Genomic DNA, 21,011 nt, shown 5'->3' on the forward strand with positions numbered 1-21,011 from the left:
CGGGGCCATAATGTAACATAGAAGGTAATGGAGCCCTTTATACATTGTCGTGTAGCTTGAAAATAAATAATGGACAAATGGAGTCTTAAACGCCTCAGATGTAAAGTTATTCGCTGTCAAAGTCCCCAAAAATGAATGGGAGTTTTTTGGGATGCTAAACGCAAGTGAATTTATGCTACAGATTTTGGCAATTGCGGCCGACTTCAACTTCCGGTCGACTTCCTTGCCCCCTGGTTACCATTCTACCTCGCAGTTGAGTGATTCATTTTCACGTGCACGCCTTCCAAATCATTGAAAAGAACCGGTTCAAATCCGTCATTCGCTCGTGAATCGGATACCACTTCCACATCGCACTCATAACTCTTCATTAAAAGACTACACGCACACACTAGGTACTACATCACAGTCATCTGTTTACCCACTACTATTTTTGTCGTCAGACAGATAATGATGTGTTTCCTCATGCGATCAGCTGAGTCGTTGCTCCTCCCATCCCAGCAGTGAATCTCGCCGGAGTTCAAGAACACGGAACAAGCGCAGCAGAGCAGACATGGCTATGCTCACAACAGAGCCTGATGTGATCGATGCAGAATATGAGGACTACCTCTGCCCCGTGTGTCTGGAGATATTCATCTCTCCGATGACCACAGACTGCGGACACACGTGAGTATCCTCGCGGTCTCGTGCCTCGCAGCAGTAACTTCTTCCCGCTGGACGTGTTGATTAGTTTCATGTTAATCAAGTTATCACGTGAAACCGACGCGCAGACTCCATGCCATGTACTTTAATCTTAACATGACCGTGTCGAATAATCATTAATGAATGCAGTTGTGATTAGAGTTTCTCAGAAGACTGTGAGAAATTGGTTACTTTCAGTTTTGCTTGCTTCTTGTGTACTAAATTTGTGTTGTGTGGGATGCTGGGAGTTGTAGTGCTGCTCACTTACTGTAATTATGCCCTTGCTTGAGCAAACTACAATACTCACTCTCCTTCTATGAATAGCCTACTTTTTATATGATTTGTAAAGCTCGAACATAACACTAGTAAAAGTGGCACATAGAGAAATACCTTGATAAGTTATTGATAGCCTGCCTTGATAAGATGCATTGTGACACTTATTTATTTATTTATATATGGAAAAGTTTATTAGTTTAAATGGGGGGACATCTGACTTGTGTGTGCATGTATGTGTAGCCAAATGTGCATATTTGATCAAGGGACAAAACAGCCCTTACATCATTTTTAAAAATGTTTTATATTAAGTACAGTATTTGTATTATATCATTATATATAAACTGTTTCAGTGAAAGTATATCCTTTTCTTTTGGTCAGATTCTGTGAAAGCTGTCTTAAGGAGTGCTTGCGGCCTCAGAAACCTGTGTGTGCGGTCTGCAGGTCTGATCTGCACAAGTGGAAAAAAGCAGATAATTTACAAGATGAGATGAAAAGAGCAATTGGAAAGTGCAAAGGCTGTAAAAATGAGGTGCGTGGGAGCATGTATGGGAGTTAAACTACATTGAAATACGGCGCTTGTTCTTCCACTTAGTCTGGAAGAGACTGTCAGACCGATATATAAATGGATCAATCACATTATATGCATGTAAAAAGCATTGTACTAATAAATAAATAACGGATAATAGAAAACAAACTTGGACGGTTGTGCAGGAGATACTGAAGAAACCTTGGCAGATAATTAAATTAATACATAAAATTAATACATTTAATCAATACCCTCAATTAAAAAAAATAAGACATTGTTTCAATCGCCAAGAAACAAAAGCCATCTTTACACTGCAGTAGTTGCACATAAACTGCTTCTTAAGTGGCATTTAGATGTGTTTTCTTTCTAATGCAGCTCGTAGTTGTCATGAATGCATTTACACTACAATTGCATGATTTATTTAAAAACTAAAATTTAGATTTTTGAAACAGGAAATGACAAATAAAAACAAATACACATTTTTAATATGAAACTAAAAGTACCAGTAGGTGAGTCTTTGAATCATTCATTTAAATGGTTTGTTTAAAGTCATTTATTCAGATATGAAGCAAGTGGCTGTCTTCATAAAACAGTTGAATCATTCACTCATGCAATTTGCTCCAAAACATAGATTTGTTTGAAGAAATTCAAGAGATTAGTTAGCACTCCTGGTTCCTTTTAAACAATTTGTGTTTCCTGTCAGACTGATCAAAACCTGTTCACCCTGACTTGTAGAAAGTGTGTACTATCAGGCATTTTGTTTGGAGCTTTCGGTTTTCAAAAGTGCTTTGCAGTTTTGTATGCAGTATGCATCAGACGGTCCGTGAACAGACTGTGGGTGGTCCTTGAGCTCGCCGTCCGAGTCTAAGGTGTTCCTAGAATAAAGCAATAAGCCCCAAGATTGCTTCGCGTCTATGGAGGAATTATTTGGTCAGATTATAAACTAAAAGTCTAAAACTAAAAGTCTTAAACCAAAACTAAAAATCTAAATTTGAAACTTAAAGTCCAAGTCGAAAATTAATTTGGTATTTAGGATTGGGCATTTGGTATTTAGGATAGGGTATTTTTGTATTTAGGATTGGGCATTTTCTATTTAGGGTTGGGCATTTGGTCATTTAGCCATTTAGGATTTAGGATTGGGCATTTGGGGATTTAGGATTGTGAATTTGGTATTTAGGATTGGGCATTTAATCATTTAGCCATTTAGGATTGAGGATTGGCCATTTGAAGATTGAGGATTGGGCATTTGAGGATTGAGGAGTGTATGCAAATTAGGAGGCGTGGCCCAAATACTGGAGGCTGGGTTTGAAATGGCTGGTGCGCAGAGGCACCTTATGGACAGTAGAGGGAGCTCCCAGAGCTAAGGAGCACACTGTAATGAAGCCAAACGGAGCGAGTGAGCGGCTTGAGCGAGGACTGTGTGATAACTTCAACTTAATGACAGCTTTGTAACATTTGTGGCCTCAAACCGAGCGTACAACTGATGCTTGCGCGCGCGGTAAATCACCTCCGCGAGATGAAAACAATATCGCACGCGAGGAAACGGGAGCCCGCGAGCTCATTTCAAACTCTCGCGCGCGCGTGACGTTCTTTGAGTCGTGACAAAAATAAAAGTGTTCGAGAGAGCAGGTGAGAAGATCGAGTGCGAGCAGCTGGGGAATGATCATGCGCGCGTGAGGGCTTGTATTGCGCGCAAATGGGCATTTCGGTCTTTTTCGTGAGCCGGCTCGTTTGACTCAGCTCACTGAAAAGAGACGGCTCTTTTGGCTCACAAACGGCTCTTTAAAAAACAATAATGTTTTGACTATAATAGGTGTGAAAACAATTCTAGTAAATGAAATCAAACTCACAATGTCTCACAATTTCTTTACAAATGCATTGATTTGTTATGAAAAAAAGAATACTATTAAACATTTGCATTTAAATTACAACTTTTTAATGTATAGAAACAACAACATTACAAAACAAATACAATCTGAATCTGAACAACATAATAGAACCCATATTAAAGAAAACTAAATAACTGAAAGGATTAAACTGGTCCATCTTTTTTGGCATGTTATATAACCAGCATGAACTATCTCACTAGTTATGTTTTGTATAACTAGCATGAACACACACACACAATGCTGATCATATTTTTATTTTATGATAGATTTGCATTCAGAAATGCAAGCTGCCTTACTTTCGAGGGGCTGATGCGGTTTCTTCTCCGAGTTTTGACACTGTGTGTGTGGTGTGTGTGTATGATGGCCCGGCCCCCTCCCTCATGCCTTTTTTTGTTCTTTGAATTAGTCAATTATTTTAAATAAAATAAAATGCATCCATTATTTCATTATTACATAATGATTTAATTTCTATAGGTTATATATATATATATTTTTAAATAGAGTCGGCTCTTCAGATATGCGAGCCAGCTCTCGTCGTTCACCAACAAGAGCCGGCTCTCAGAGTCGGCTCATTCGCGAACGACCCATCACTACAAAGAACATGTCACGCGCGCGCGAGAGAGTTTGAAATGAGCTCGCGGGCTCCCGTTTCCTCACGTGCGATATTGTTTTCATCTCGCAGAGGTGATTTACCGCGCGCGCAAGCATCAGTTGTACGCTCAGTTTGAGGCCACAAATGTTACAAAGCTGTCATTAAGTTGAAGTTATCACACAGTCCTCGCTCAAGCCGCTCACTCGCTCCGTTTGGCTTCATTACAGTGTGCTCCTTAGCACTGGGAGCTCCCTCTGCTGTCCATAAGGTGCCTCTGCGCGCCAGCCATTTCAAACCCAGCCTCCAGTATTTGGGCCACGCCTCCTAATTTGCATACACTCCTCAATCCTCAATCCTCAAATGCCCAATCCTCAATCTTCAAATGCCCAATACTCAATCCTAAATGGCTAAATGATTAAATGCCCAATCCTAAATACCAAATTCACAATCCTACATCCCCAAATGCCCAATCCTAAATCCTAAATGGCTAAATGACCAAATGCCCAACCCTAAATAGAAAATGCCCAACCCTAAATAGAAAATGCCCTATCCTAAATATCAAATGCCCAATCCTAAATACCAAATTAATTTTCGACTTGGACTTTAAGTTTCAAATTTAGATTTTTAGTTTTGGTTTAAGACTTTTAGTTTTAGACTTTTAGTTTATAATCTGACCAAATAATTCCTCCATACGCGTCATGCCTAACAATGCCCCTTAGCTGTTATAAATTCACTGTAAACCACAGCTTCACGGGGCTTACTGCTTTTATAAAACGGCTGTTTAATATACGTAGTAAGGTTTCACAGGATAAAACAGAGTAAATACAGTGTAATGATATTAATAAAAACAGTATTCTTCCACCAAACAATGTAGTTCCTCAGAAACAGTTGTGGTTCCAACAAAGTGGTTGCCGAGCAACTCACAGAAGAAAACAAAGGTGTATGTTTGTAGCGTAATTTACAACAGCTTCGAACGCGGCTCAACCAATCAGAATCAAGCACCGGAACTATATGTTTTATAAGATTTTTTTTTTTTTATCTACTCTCTGACAGGTTCTTTTGTCTGACATGAGAAGCCACACAGGGGCTTGCTCTAAATATCAAGACTTTATCAAGGAAGGAATGAAGGCCATTTCAAAGAACCAGCCTTCAATTGTCAGGTAATATAACTGTTTTCAGTATTTAAATATTTACATTGATTCCACTTTGAATAAGAAAAAAAGTTAAATTAGTCACCCAATTTATTTTATGATTTCCATCTTGACTTATACACACTGGTTTCTTGTCCCTCCTGTTCCTTTAGTTCAGTGCCGAACCGGTATACGTTCACCTGTCCCTACTGTAACAAACAGAACTTTGACCAGGACGGTCTGGTGGAGCACTGCACCTCGAAGCATGCACACGACCCGCGTCCAGTGGTGAGGACTTTGGATGGATCTCATTTACAGTCCTAGAAGTGGCCAAGTATATTGTTTTGATTTGTATAAGTCACCCTTTTTAAGCCATTTCTATTAAAGTACACGTATCTACATACAGCTCGATGTATTTTGAATATCAATGAAAAGGAATACATATCTGTTAGCTACGTCTCCAAGCCTTCTGAAGTAGTTGTGACCCTTGTCTCCACTGCTGCAGGTGTGTCCGATATGTGCCTCAATGCCCTGGGGTGACCCTAATTACAGGAGCGCTGACTTCTTTCAGCACCTCAGAATAAGACATGCGTTTTCCTATGACACTTTTGTGGTAAGTAGATTACAATGGATTTCCAGTGTTAATAGAAACTAAACATTGTCATGGTGTTAACCGTGTTCTCTCTGAAGCCAACAAGGAAGTGACTAAAACTGCAATTCATCGACTTGCCGCTAGAGGCAGGCTCCAAACGGGACAAGGGACTCCCCATGTTAAAATGCCCAACTTTACAGCAGTAAAAAAACATGTTTACAGCCTTGTACAAAAAGTGGTTTTGGTCTATATACTTAATGTTGCCCTTCATGACAACTGTGAGTGGGGCAAATTTTTTTTAAATTTATATTAAGCCTTAAATTTCAGCATAATTAAGGGCGTGACCTCTTGAGTGACAGGTGGATTGCCACTGCTGTTGATCTAGGTGGGCGTGGCTTCAGCAACCAGCTCCGGCCTCTTTGCCCATTTTCGATTATCCGGTAGTGACACGCTGCCAAGATGTATTTATGATAGTGGGCTCCGCCCACTTTGAGCTTCAGAAACGCTCTTCAGAAATCTACGGACACTACATCCATGTTTTTATACAGTCTATGGTGTATAAAATCCTATTAACATTCCTTTTATATCTAGCTATAACACGGAACAGTCTTGCTGTTTGCTTTTTTCAGTGATTTAACATGGGTTCTGTTCTCCAATTCAATAATTAATAAACAAACATAACTTATATATTCCCTTTGGTATAAACAGTATAAATAATCTTAGCCAATATCAGTTTATTAAAGCTGTTTAACAGTCTAGAAGTTTGTTGATGGATGGATGGACTATTGGTTCAGCTTATTCAAAGCTGAAAAAAGAAAGAAGCAAACAAATAGCGCAACCAGCATTTTATTTGTATTTTTATTATTATTATTAAATGTATGTTTACTAAAAACAAACTGAATGGACTAATTATTAAAGCAGAAGAAATGGAACAGTAAATATTCGGAAACATTTGTTATTCAAAATAAATAAACTTAAACTTTTTTTTTATTTTTATTTTTTTAGGATTATGCTACAGATGAGCAAGCCATGATCCAGGAAGCTCTACAGCGCTCTATCTTGGAAAACTGATGTGAGGGACCCCCAGCTGAACTGAACCAAAAATCAATGCTTATGCTTAAAAGATGAACAGACTACATTGGGATTCAGGGCTAGTCTGATATATTGTTCTGCCTAATGTTGGTCATGCCAAAGTTCCTATTGGTTTAATTTTGGTGTTTTCATATATTCATATATGAAATATTTCCATATACATTCATAGCTGTAAAAATACATATTCTGCCCATCTATAATTAATTCAAATGATATGACAGATTTGTGTTTATATAGTATAGTTTGTGAAACAGCTGCTTGTCAGATGCTTCTAGTGGAGAAAATATTGATATTGAATCATTAGGTCATTTAGATCTTGAGAGTGATATCTGATTCAGAGGCAATTTAGGGGAAGCAAAGGAATAAGCTTTTTCTCTCGGTGTGTTTTTGTATTATTTTGTTCTTTTAAGAAGCCTAGAGGTGTGTTTCTCATTGAGATTAGTGTTGTGCTATGCGCTGAAATGAGTTTGTCCAAACCAGTAGGGGGCAGTATTGTATCATTAGTCCAGCATATTGTTTATCATCTCTGTACTCTCTGACCTAAGCAGTGCTCACTAAGTGTAGTGCAGCTACTGGCAAGTCCATGACTTATCAAGAGGTATCTGCCCTTAATGGGATAGTTCACCTAAAAATGAAAATCCTGTCGTTATTTACGTACAATCAAGTTGTTCCAAACCTGTATGAATTTCTATACCATGTGGAACACAGAAAAATATATGCACGTTGTTGTTTTGGACCACACTGACTTTCAATATATAGATAATAACAGTTCAGAATATCTTCTTCTGGTGTTTCACGTGACAAAAGAATCATTCAGGTTCAGAAAAACACAAGGGTGAGGAGATGATTTTATTTTGGTTGAGCTACTCCTTTAAGCTCCAAATGCGTTTATGTAACTCAGTAGAGGTGTTTGCACTCTTCTTTTATTTTTATTTTTTTTGTTAATAGCGTATACAGCAGTCAAACTGTACATGGCAGTTTTATGATATGGTAATGTTAGACCGTTTAATTGGCATTAGTTTGAAATCCTGCAATCTATTGAACAAAAGTGTAATGTTGTGTTCCATAAAGTCAAACTTGTGTTGCATGCTGTCTGACACAGACTTCACCACTGTGAAGAGAAATCATATCCTGTGCCCATTTCATTCATGCACTGTTATTATTATTAGTGCTTCATAGGCCTGTGTGTTCCTTGGGTGAATTGGTTGTGTATAGTTAATAAACCTTTTCTCAAAAGCCTGTTTCAAATGAAACGGTTATACATTTACATGATTATCTGCTATATTTTGCTCTTTTGTTGGTTATGATTGCTTCTATTGTTCTCATTTGCATAAAAGCGTATGCTAAATGTAGCTATACAGTTATAGCATTATCTTGTCTCAATCCTTGATTGTGTTACCGGAAGCATGTTCAAAAACACACTTTATTACTTTCCGCCTCCACATATTGCTTTCCCTCCACTTGTTCAATGCATGTGCATTCAATTTGGTTACAGTGTGAATCTCTAACTCCATTACTGTTGCTCATTTCCTGTCCCCCAGCGACTGTCAGCTCTCATGTCTGAAGGGGCTAAATCCTGATAAATTAAAGCTCTTTAATTATTTAAACACTGGACCCTGAAATCACTGTGAGTGATTTATACCGGTGCGTTAGACATGTTGGGCCAGAAACAACACCCACCTCTCTGATGGATGACTAAATGGAGGGGGAGCAAACACTACACGCTACAACACTCACAGGATCTTTCCCAGAAACCCTTTTTCTCATTTTTAAACATATGCTCATCTTCATTCTGGAAATACATATGCTTTTTCAGCCTAATGATGCTTTATAAAAGGAGTTTCCTAAATTCTGTATTGATAGGAAATAGGAAGTTTTATGTGATGCCGTAGATGCACCCTTTTCAGATCCTTATCAGCTTAAAGGATAGCTCACCCAAAAATGAATGAGTTGTCATCATTTACCCTCATTTTGTTACAAACCTGTATAAATTGTTGAACATGAAAGAAGATATTTTAAAGAACCAAACAGTTGCTCGTCCCTATTGACTTCCGTAATATATAGTATATCCCAAAAGCAAACAAACACTAAAATCCTTACTGAAATCTCAGCTGGATAGACATTATTCCATATTTCATGAATCAATAAAACTGGTGCCGTGAATGCGTGGACTGTTGTAAAAAGATTGTAGAGGTGTGCTACAATGAATAGTGCTCATAAACAGCTGTTGAAATAGAGTTATCACTTGAAACGGAGTACAGTCTTTATATTAATGAACACTTTGCTAAAAATATAATAATGATAGACTATATTTTAGAGTTAAAAAAACAATGTTCTTCTGTAAGTCACATGCAATTTTACTTTTTGACCCCAGAGGGCCGAAAGCTTTGTGCTGCGTCACAGTTCGTATTTTTATTCTATATCATAAAACCTACTCTTCTTGAGAAGAAAAAGTAGATCATTTTCTGTGTGAAGCAGGAGGGTAAAGCTAAAGAAGTTATAAAGTCAAGAGCAGATTTGAGTGTTTACGTTTTATTAGGAGTTAAGACTGTCCTTATGAAGATACTCACCAAAATACTGTGAGCTCAGTTCGACGATGTCACGGATATGTGCACTTTGTCAGAAATGTAATATTTGCTTACTAAACTGTACGCCAAAAAGATGGCGAAAAGTACTCAGATGACATACTACTTCTGAAGTGCGCAATTGACAGATATTTTTCTATCCCATGAGCCACAGGAGAGGATTTATAAATAGCAGTGAGGCAATGCAACTGATGCAGGTAGATCATGTGAGTAACAACATGGTGGATGCAGTATATACACATATTTGTGTATATAGAGCATACCTACTCAGACAGTATGCAATTTAAGACACGAATCTAGAGCTGAATTGAACATAACCAGTTATGAAATTGGTTGTTATTTGGCCCACCCTGGCCCCTGTGCAGTCCAGCCGTATTTTTATTATTATTATTATTTATTTTTTTAATTCATAAGTGTTAATAAGTCAGACTCCTCCAAAGTGCAATGGGTTGTGGGCAATATCAGTCTTTACAGAGTGTAGCTACAGTCAAAAACTCCACATAGCGAAAAAATGTTTCTTAATAATTACCTAAGATGCTGTGTAGAACCTTTTTTTATTTTTAAGGGAAGCTCTCAGTATGCCTCAATATTGCTTTTTCAACTCATTTATTTGGGGTTTGTGTAGATAAAGTGTTAATTGGACTTCTTTGTGAGTGACAGGGGAATGTATGATGAAACTCTTCCCGGCAATCAGTGGAGAGCAGCAAGTTTATTTACACGGCCCACAGGGACAGAAGATGCTTCAACTTAACGTTTGTTGTCTTTCCTTCCCACACACTGTTTCAGTAATTAGTTTTCAGATCTCCATCAGGTCTCCTGCCTCTACACAGTAAATTTTCTAACCTGCTTGATGTTTTTTTTTTTTTTTTTTTTTTTTTAAGATTTCTCCTTTCTTCTTTCCTGGGTTTTTTTTTTTTTTTTTTTTTTGCTCCTGGCAGCTGAAGAAGTTCTCTAAGTTTGATCTAGCAAGTTACTGTAGGGCTTCCAGGCAGGAAGGAAATGGTCCTGCAAAACACTGTCTCTCGCTCTCACTGTCTCTTTGTCTCCCCCCTTTTTGGTGGCAGTTGTTTTAAGGGAAGACAGAGGTGGGGGGAGAAGAAAGTGAACATACTGAATGAAATTTTCATAAAGTTGAGCATGTGGTTTCTTTGATGAGGGAATGTGAAATGGTGTTAAGTCTCAGGGCTGTGTAGAAGTGGCAATTAGCGTAGCATGTTCCTCCTAGAGGCTTGTGCCGTGAGAGAGACGAAGGCTTTGTTTTCCTCAGATGTGTCATGCCCAAATTCACACGCATACCTCCTTTTCTCATGTTCCCTTCTTCAGTTATCAACGTAGTCTCAGGAATCATCATCACCTGTTGGAAGTGAATGTGATGACGAGCACTCTTTTTTTAGAGAATTTGAACAGCCATCATTCACAACAATTCATACACATGCATACTTCCCTTATTTTGGTTCATTTTATGATTTCAGCTACTAAAACTACCTACCTACATTTCTGAAACTGTACCTATACATACTATTCACTGCCGTTTCCAGTTAAAAGTACCACTAGGGGCAGTAAAACACCAACATCTATACCATTTCTTTTCACACAAGTTTTGATTAAAGTTTATTATTAACAGACTTATTTTCATGCAGTTCCTTGAGCAATACTATGTTATAACCTCAAAGAGTCCATATGTGTGGCTTTTCTAAAATAGTAAGCTTGCTCAGTAGCTCACCTGGTACAGCATTCCACATGCAATGCGAAGTGCATGAGTCCCATAAAACAAGAAGACTTGTAGAGGCAAGCTAAAATGGCATGTTTGCTTCAGGAAATGTTTTTTTCTACAGTGGCTTCTGTTAATATTATCTGCACAACTTTTACATAAAATAAAACCTTTTGATGCCACTTACCAGCCATTTCATTTACAAACTGCTGTGATATGTGCAACAACAAACTTTATTAAACATTAGCAGATTCACATCTGTTTTGGAAAATCTAATGGCACTTTTAGTGCTGCTCACTGGAAATTTGAATAGTGTCACAAAACATGCAAAGTACATCCAACACAATATCATTTTGCAGAAATGTTGCCACAGGCATGTTTTTTCCAATGATCCTATGTTAACATTTTAAAATTCTGATGTAGAGTTTTAACAGTTTATTTTTTTCCTTTTTGTTTCACCAAAAAGTAAAAATCCTGTTTCATGTGTCCAATGTTTCATTGTAAAGGTGTGGTAACATTATTGAAATCGGCCAAATTTTGCAGGTATGTATGAAGTACAGCTTGCACAGAAGTCACTTTCCAGATGACTTCTCCAATGAAGTTCCAGATTGCATGGATTCCTATACAAAAAAAAAAAAAAAAAAAAATGGATTTTGGCTGTGAAAATTTGACAAACAACAGTAAATGTAACCCAACTTTAAGGATCACTGTATCTGCTTTTCTGGTCATTATGTGATTGCATTATGTCAACAACTGGAGATAAAATAACTCTTCAAAAATATATTTTCTGTAAGACAAGTAAAAGCCAGCTGTCAGATTTGTTCCGCAGTGTGTTTCTTGACTCTGTATTGCCGGTACCCATTGAACTCTCTTTCACATCAGCATGCTGATGAGTTACCTCTTAATATATGTTCCCATTAACATGGTGTTCACTCGCGGCTGTGTACTGTTTATCTTCTTATATTTGTGCCTGGAAAGTGTAAGGTCTCTCTCCTTCATATTTTGCTGATCCAGGTATATCTGTGCGTTTTGATCATAGCATGGGGAGTTTGCTCACCACCAAAATTCTTCACCGTCAGGAGAAACAGGAAGCCCAAAACAGGAATCCCGCCACATGCCCTGGCGATGCGTACGCGGCACGGCAGGTTAATCCTTTCAAATGTTTGAACAGAAATGGCCACCGGGCATCCCCGACTTCAAGACCCAGTCTGCACGACTCTTCCGCTGCTAAACTCCTGCCGTCCAACTTGCAGTTCTTCCTGTGTGCTGCCTGTATGTGGGAAGTGGTCCTGGCTTTGATTTTATTGCGCCTGAAACCAACCTGACACTGAATCAGCTCCTTCTCACCAGGCTTTTCAGGTTTACACTCGTTAACTTCCTGTGCTCCACACCAGCCTTCAAATGCATTAAAGAAAGAAAGAGGAAGGGAATAAGAGAGAGATGCCATACCTTGGTATTGTTCTGAAACCACGATACCTTTCCTCATCCCAGTGGTCATGAAATGACTGTGAAAGTGACCTCCAAATATGAGGGAAGTGTATGGCCATAGGAAAGACATAAGTACTGACATCTCTTCAATATCTATTATTATTTGCAGTTTTATAGGCAGTGAAAGCATTTGATAGAGAACAAACAGAATCTCTACTAGGGAACATTATTCACTAACTAGTTGCTTAAGTCAAGTCAAGCCACCTTTATTAATATAGCGCTTTATACAATACTGATTGTGTCAAAGCAGCTTTACAGTGTCAACAGGAAAGTAGTTTGTCAATAATGCAAAAGGACAATATTTTTTTCAGCTAAAATCAGTTCATTGATGATACAGTGATGTCATCATCAAGTTCAGCTCACTTCCAGTAGCGTCTGTGCAATCAGTCAAGCGTCCCCAACTAAGCAAGCCAAAGGCGACAGCAGCAAGGAACCAAACCTCCATCGGTGGCAGAAATGGAGAAAAAACCTTGGGAGAAACCAGGCTCAGTCGAGGGGCCAGTTCACCTCTGGCCAGATGCTTATTAGCATGTAGATTACTAGCATATTGACTGTTTATTAGTACTTATAAAGCACACATTAATGCATGGCCATATTCTAGATCCCTTATCTCAACACTATACCTAAACATAACTACTACTACAACTACTTTACTTACTATCAACAAGTAGCACATTAGGAGTTTATTGAGAGAAAACTCTTAATATGTCTTCCCTAATCTAAAGCCAGAATACTTTTTCTTTCTTTCTTTCTTTCTTTCTTTCTTTCTTTCTTTGATATCCTACTATCTTCAAAACTATACAATGAAAAACAAAAATGAAACAAAAAACTTTTACAAAATTATAAAAGTTTTATTAATTTGGAGATGAACCATCTGTATAAATATTGTGATATTCTAGTATTTCCATTGAAAAACACCAAACAAACTGGAGATGAACCAAATCTACTTTTTTTTTTTTGGAGATGAACCATCTGTATAAATATTGTGATATTCTAGTATTTCACCTGAGAAAAAGACCCACTGATATCAAATGCTGCTCCGCTAGAGATTTGTGTCTCACACTCGTCTCAGATGTGACAAGGCACCAAAGATTTCAAAATGTACTTCAATTTTTTTCCTCATCATTTCTTATAATATTTTTTCTGATGTCGATATTCATTTTAAAGATCTCTTTGACAATTTCATATAGGGAATGAAATTGTCCTTTTGATTTTGGGAATTTTTCCGTCATTCAACATAGTGCAGAGCTGTGGTCTGGTGGTTAGCACACAATGTCTGAAGGACAAGGAAACAAGGGTTTAAATCCAGACCACTGGGTCCTGTTTCCATTTTGTGTATCTTTACTGTCATAAAAAAATAGACAAAAAAGGTTTGTCATGCAAAGAAGACAGGGATTGTTAAATTGAGTAAATGCTCATTGCTGTGGGAACAGGGGTTGTTATCATACTGTGTAGCAGCAGTCCTTGAACACATTTAATCTGATGAATTCCAAATTTGATCCACTCTGAATCTGAGAGCCATGGAATTTGGCCTACAGATGATGTATTTGATTATAATTGCAGCCTTCGTCTGTTTTGCTACAGTATACTTGTGGCAGTGGTGACTGCAAATGTCATGGTGGTTTCTGTGGCAAAGGAGTCTGGGTATGGATGAATAAGGAGATGTTTCACTGCCAGGAAGGAGAAGAGCAGATACATGCAGAGGAATGACCATATCTGAGTGAGATGAACAGTAAATATCCTCAGTAACCTCACTGGACACTGTGGCTCTGGAAACATGTTGTAGGGACTGACGTTTACTGATGCCATCTTCCTCAGTTCATCTTTTCCAGTCGATATTTTACTGTGGTAAAATGACAAGTGATTCACCAGTGGTGTATTTCAAAAATGGGAACTGCATCAACACATGAAAAAAAAAACTGTTTTATGAGGTCTTTAAAAGCAATCAAAACACTTTTTTTTTTTTCTCATAGAAAGTAAGGCTTATAAAGACAGCATTGATGGTCTGAGAGAACACACATATGCCAAATTACTCATCCGTTTAACACAGTTATATATAGAAAGATTAGCTCTCTTATATGTGATTGAGTTTTGCACATTAATGTGACTTTGACATCCCCTTATCATGTAATACATGCTGGATGCTGGATGGGGAATGGAAGATGCAAAAGAAAAAAAAAAGAGTGAAAGCTAATTTTGTTCACCTCCCTCTTGTAAAACTCGTAAAAAGGGAGTGTATGAAAGTATCTCGGGATGGCGAGGCCCAGGGCTATTATTCCCACATTAATTTTTCTATTTGAATTCAAGCCTCGCTGGGAAAGACTTCGGGAGGGGCTGATGGGACGCTGGGAATTGCAGGCTTTCTGTGAAAGGGGGCTGCAGAGGCTTTAATGCCCAACAGGGGAGGCAATTTCACTTCCCAAAACACCATGTAACTATGTCTTTCACATCTGCCTCCTACTAAAACCTGGTTTAAGAAGAAACTCTCTCCCTCCCTCCCTCCCTTCCTTCCTCATCCCCGAGCCTGCCAGCTCCTCCAGTCCGCCTCCCAGCCATCTCCAACCTCCGCACCGCCTCTGGACGTGTTCCTGTTAATTAGGAACCATCTACGTTTCAGAACATCTCCTTTATAAAAATATTTGTGCTTTTCTGTCTTTCATACACAGCATGCTGCTGTTCGGATTAAGGATAGGAATCATAAGGAATTTGATTCTAGTTAGCAGGTCCATTCCATAATGATTCTTTTAGCACCTGAAGGATAATCAGTCTTAAGTACTAAACAAATATACTAAAAATGTAATTATTTATGTATTGTTTAAGTTAACATGACATTATCATAACAGAATGCTTCTTCAAACATATAATGCTGTCATTTGAACAGCATTCAGTCAGGAATTACATGAATGAGTAAACTCAAGAACCGTTCTGATCATTTCAGTTGGTGGATTATCTGGCTTATTTCAACTGATCATTCATGAGATTTTTATTTTTTTTTAATCTATTTGATTCTTTAAAAATAATCAGTTTGTGAATTGGACCACACTGGCCCATTTACAACTCAACTAAATCATAGTTTCTTTTGATGTGGTGTTGTTTATTCAGTAGCAGTGCAGTAAATCTTATGTCCTAGAAGAATAGAGCCATTTATGATCCTGTGATAATTTTTTCAAGATTATTTGATGAATAAAAAGCTTAAAAGAACAGCATTAATTCAAATTAGAAATCAAAAGTTTGGAGTCAATATTTATTTATTATTTATCTTTTTTTTTTTTTTTTTGGGGGGGGGGGTATTTTTATTCTGCAAGAATATATTAAATTCATAAAAAAGTGATGGTAAGAATTTTTATTGTGAATAAATGCTTTTTACTAAAAGCTTTTTACTAATCAAAGAATCCTGAATAAATCATCGGTTCCAGAAAAATCTAAGGCTGAAATAGTAATGCAAATAAATACATACATACATACATAAATAATGCTGAAAATTCAGCCACAGGAAGAAATTATTATTATTGTTATTTTTATTATTTTAATGTACATTAAAAAAAACTTATTTTAATTGTAATATGTTTTTTTTTGTATTTTTTTTGTATTTATTTATTTTTTATTTTATTTTAACTTGTACTAAATGCAATAAATGCAGCCTTGATAAGCATAAGAGAACATTATTATACACACACACACACACACACACACACACACACACACACACACACACACACACATTTATACACTATATAAATACACACATATATGAAACCATATTCAGTACAGGAATATATGTAATACATTTGAAATATATTTGAAATTAGAACCGGGTTCGAATAAGCACCAGTTGCGTCTACTGCTTTGACAGTGATTTCTGGCATGCGTGACGTGTGAAAGGACAGTGTGGAAATAGAGAGGGAATCAATCACTAGTGCCAAAAACAGGTTTGTTTAGTGTAATGTTGTTCTGGCTGTCATAAACCAGGTTAGTGTGGACACATCGCAACCAGTGATTGATGACACCCGGCTTCTGAAACGTATGCTGTCTTAGGTACATTGGATGCATCATCCTCTTTCTGCATTGAAAACAAGTTATAAATACAGTCACACAGACACTCTCACATGTCATAGACTAGCACCCATTCAGTTACACTTATCTCCAAAAAGGAAGTTGCTTACAATGCCTTGAGAACACACATCACACAATAAGTAACCCATCTGAACACACACAAATACTCTCTCATCATTTCTATTTAGACCTCCCATTTCTCTTTGATTTCAATCACTGGTATGTCTCCTGCCTCTGTTTTTATTCAATAGGGGAAAAAAGTCGCAGTTAGCTCATCTGTCAATCAAAGCACATAAGTTGTCTGTTACCCGCCATACACCTCCACAAGAACGTGGCTCAATTATTAACGGGCAGGTACTAAGGCAAACTGCTGACGGGACGCCCCCTCTTGACAGCTCATTTGAAAGACAATGGCACCATGCCCCCTCCACCCCCCACTTAACTTGTCAAAGCAGTGAAAGCACCTTGAATCTGCCTGGTGTGACGTCAATTACCAAGCTATTAGAGAGAAGGATATCACCATTTAAGAGAGAGATTTATGAAATTGCCGGCCCAAAGTTGAATTCTTTCTCAGCACGTTTTATCAACACATACAGTAATACTGTAAAAATCGGGTGTTGATATGCAGGAGGGACAGGAGGCATTTCCCCCTCTAACTCTCCAAATTATTCATAATATAATATGTATTAGAAAGGAAATTTGCCATTTGCTGTCCATTCAATGTAAAATGGTCTACATCTGATAAAAAAAAAAAAAAAAAAAAAAAAAATCATTACAAATAAATGCACAAATGTAAATGTACACCTTTAAATTATGTGCGGAAATTAATGCAGGAATTGATTGTTATACATACCAATTAATTAAATGTTTGTCATTTTAACTTAAATGTAAAATAATCCTACTGTATAAGCCTATTGATTGGTTTAACTGTATTGTCAGTTGCTTCACCATATAGAGTGAAATTAAATTTAGACAATTTTACTGTAAAATATTGTAAAAAGATGACAGATGACATCCGTTACATTTTATTTTGTTCATTAAAAAAGGAAATTGTACATTTTGTTGAATTATGTACATTTCTGTAGGTAGTTAACGGCAGTTCTTGGAAACTTTTGATAGCTCATTTAATTCTATTTTACTTGTTTTGGATACTGTTATTATTAACCTTGTTAGAAAAGGAAGTCGGCTTATTTGTATTAAATGTGCATTTGTAGTGTACTTCAAACCATAAAAGTGTATTTTCAAAGGAACTGTACTTGCAGATAATAAAATATTAATTAAATAAAAAGCCACTCAAGTAATTATGAGATTACTTATAAAAATGTACCTAAAGATGTCATACTAAAATGGACCAAAAAAGCACTTTAAAGTTAATTGCATGTATCATAAATTTAAACTATAATATATTTGCATTTAATGGTAATTGGCATGCAATTAAGTGTCCAAAACATCACATTTCATTTGCACTTAAAGGGATAGGTCACCCAAAATTTTTTTTACTTACCCTCACGTTGTTCCAAACCTGTATGAGTTGCTTTCTTATGTTGAACATAAAATATATTTTGAATATTGCTGGTAATCAAACAGTTGGTGGTTGCCATTGACTTCCATAGTATTTTTTATTTTTTTTTCCTGCTATGGAAGTCAATGGCAACCACCAACTGTTTGATTACCAGCAATATTCAAAATATATTTTATGTTCAACATAAGAAAGCAACTCATACGTGAGGATGAGTAAATGATGACAGAATTTTAATCTTTAAAATAAACAGAATGATGTGAGGATGAGTAAATGATGACAGAATTTTAATTTTTGGGTGAACTATCTCTTTAAGTATTCTTTTAGTTTATTTCCATAACAAGCACTCTTTTTATACATTTATACATATGACCTGTAAAATCTACAGTCACCCGAGTGTCATCCCATTTCTGAACCCCTGTTCATTTATTCTTTATGGTAACATTCTGGCAACCGCAGCTGCCAATTCTGAACCATAAATTTAACAAAGCATTTTTCACAGTGTGGAAGACTAATTCCAATACGATATGAACTGCCAATTTTTGTTGTGCAAATCTTTGTTTCTTTTAAATGACATTCTATAGTTGTCATGTACTGTAAGACTTTAGGAATCCTGAGTGACAGCTGAGACATTCTGACAGAAGAGTGTGACGCTTTTGACTGGTGTGTGATTAAAGATCACTCACGCATGGTTGCAAGTGTCATTTAGTCTTTGTGATACTAAAAAAAAAAAAAAAAAAAAAAAAAATGATATCGTTTTATAAATATAAAAGGAAGTAGAATCAAAGCACTAATGTGTTAAAAAGTTCTTGAATATCATGGTTGCACGAGCAAAAAGAAAACGACGGCTTTCTACGACTGCAGCAACTTTCTTTGCAGCACTTTCCTTCGATGGCATATCTGCTTTACGTTATGATGGAAGATACAAATAACTGGTATGATCAACGGTGTCCCTCAAGGGCGTGATCGCGAAACAAACCTTCACGTCACAATAACGAACCACCTCTGAGCTCTTCGACTGAACGTCTCCATTCCGCTCTCTTAGAGCTCAGCTGTCTGCGGTGGAGTTTCTTTCCCTTCTTTTGAGAAGCGACGACGCAGGCAGATCTGTCATTCCTCTTTTCTTCACTGCTGCCACACACCTTCCTTCTCTCGGATCTGCTCAATAATTAACCAGGCAGGTAGGGAGTCGTCGAGATGAAGCACGGGTGGCCTAGGGTAGACGGCTTTGAAGAAGGGTAGGCATGATTGTTGATTTCTGATTGAGGTGGGTTTGATGGTTTGACAGAGCCGTCATTGGAAAGATCAACGTGGGTGTTATTACGCCTTAATGTAGGCTTCACATTAGCAGATATACTGTAGGCTTTGTTCAGACAGGCAGCAAAAATCTGTTTCTTGGCATATCTGAATCCATTTAGTTTTTGGTAGTCTGGACCAGTGGTTCCCAACCTGGGTCCTGGAGTACCTTCCAAAAGTACACATTTTGGACTTTCATATTTGGATACTCATTTCAGGTCTTGGAGTCTCTACCAATGAACTGAGGAGTAGATTCAGGTGTGTTTGATTGTAGAATCATAGGCTGCTTTCCAGTTTGAAGGGCTTATCCTCATGCTCTAATCAAGGGGTGTCAAACTCAGTTCCTGGAGGGCCACAGCCCTGCAGAGTTTAGTTCCAACCCTGCTCCAACACACATACCATGTAGTTTTCAAATAAGCCTGAATGGCCTGATTAGCTGGACCAGGTTTGTTTAATTACAGTTGAATCTAAACTCTGCAGGACTGTGGCCCTCCAGGAACTGAGTTTGACACCCCTTGATTAGAAATCCTTTATTCAATGTGGCAGCCATAAGTCTTTTCTTACCGAATTGCCCTTGGGTGGTGGATTTATCCCATTTGGAGCTGGTAGTCCAGGACCAGGGTGGCAACCACTGGTGTGGCACCAAAGACACACATGATATCTGTACCTAGGAAGTGTGCCGTACTAGTCCTCAAAAGTGAAACCATCGCGTTTCGATCACCCCCAGGTGGCTGGTCCCACTATAGGTCATAAACTCGCCCTCTCCATGTAATCTAATGGGACATGAGACAAACTAAATAATTAAATTTCACTTTTTCAGAGATGGTTTTTGTCATTTGATGTAGATTTTATCACGCTGATGTAAGTTCAAGTGTTCTTTTTTAGATAAGTTTGTTTTAGTTAGTTAAATGATGCTATAAAAACAGGAGTGTGACGTCATGATTGACAGCTGAGACTGATAGCTTCTCTGGTGCTAACAGACTTTTTCAGAATCTTCAGGAAGAGATTGGAGTTGTATTCAGTGGTGGCGTTTCACAAAAACAGGGTATGGCATGGTGCAGAGCGGGGTGGGGGTGCTGAAATACAGGGAGAACAATTAGAAAGGGAAAAAAAAAAATAATTAAACAACACCGCGTCGTCAGTGTTGGTATTGTATCAGACATTATATGAGTATCAAGCTCAAATGGAGTTAACAAGGTTTTTGACCAGCCAATGACGGAGCTGTAACTGTTATCTGAGGCAGCAAGTGCATCACATTATGCTTTCATCAACTTTTACAGGTTATATAACTGTACTATTCAAACATCAGTTATTTATTTACCCTTGCATTGTGAAAAAGTGGAGATCTCCTCCAGGCTGTCGGCAGCAGGTCAATCTGAATGGAGGCGGGGTGAAGTTACGAGCTGAGAGCTTGATGATCCAATGGCGTTACGAAGTTTTATTGACAAAAACCCACCAATCCAATTCATTGGTTAAAATTTTTTAAAACCATCTGATTTAAAATAATAATGTCAAATTATAATAGAGATATGAAGTTTGGATATTTTTTTGACTGGGCTAGGGTATGTCAACTCCCATACTCTG

General features: G+C 37.6%; 1 protein-coding gene across 2 annotated transcripts; it reads left to right on the forward strand.

The window, feature by feature from the left end:
• The first annotated feature begins 297 nt into the window (after positions 1-297).
• LOC109054700 (E3 ubiquitin-protein ligase RNF114-like) lies at positions 298-8,028 on the forward strand. 2 transcript variants are annotated; one of them, XM_042750612.1, is made up of 7 exons: positions 298-392; positions 473-663; positions 1,333-1,483; positions 5,015-5,121; positions 5,265-5,379; positions 5,597-5,704; positions 6,689-8,028. In XM_042750612.1, the coding sequence occupies exons 2-7, from the start codon at positions 551-553 to the stop codon at positions 6,752-6,754; spliced, it is 660 nt and encodes a 219-aa protein (XP_042606546.1). In that variant the 5' UTR covers positions 298-392; positions 473-550; the 3' UTR covers positions 6,755-8,028. The 2 variants fall into 2 exon arrangements, with proteins under 2 accessions (XP_042606546.1, XP_042606547.1); XM_042750613.1 differs by having other exon boundaries at positions 305-392; positions 499-663.
• Positions 8,029-21,011: the final 12,983 nt, after the last annotated feature.

Source organism: Cyprinus carpio, chromosome B23 (assembly GCF_018340385.1).
Source record: "Cyprinus carpio isolate SPL01 chromosome B23, ASM1834038v1, whole genome shotgun sequence".
Classification (NCBI taxonomy): Eukaryota; Metazoa; Chordata; class Actinopteri; order Cypriniformes; family Cyprinidae; genus Cyprinus; species Cyprinus carpio.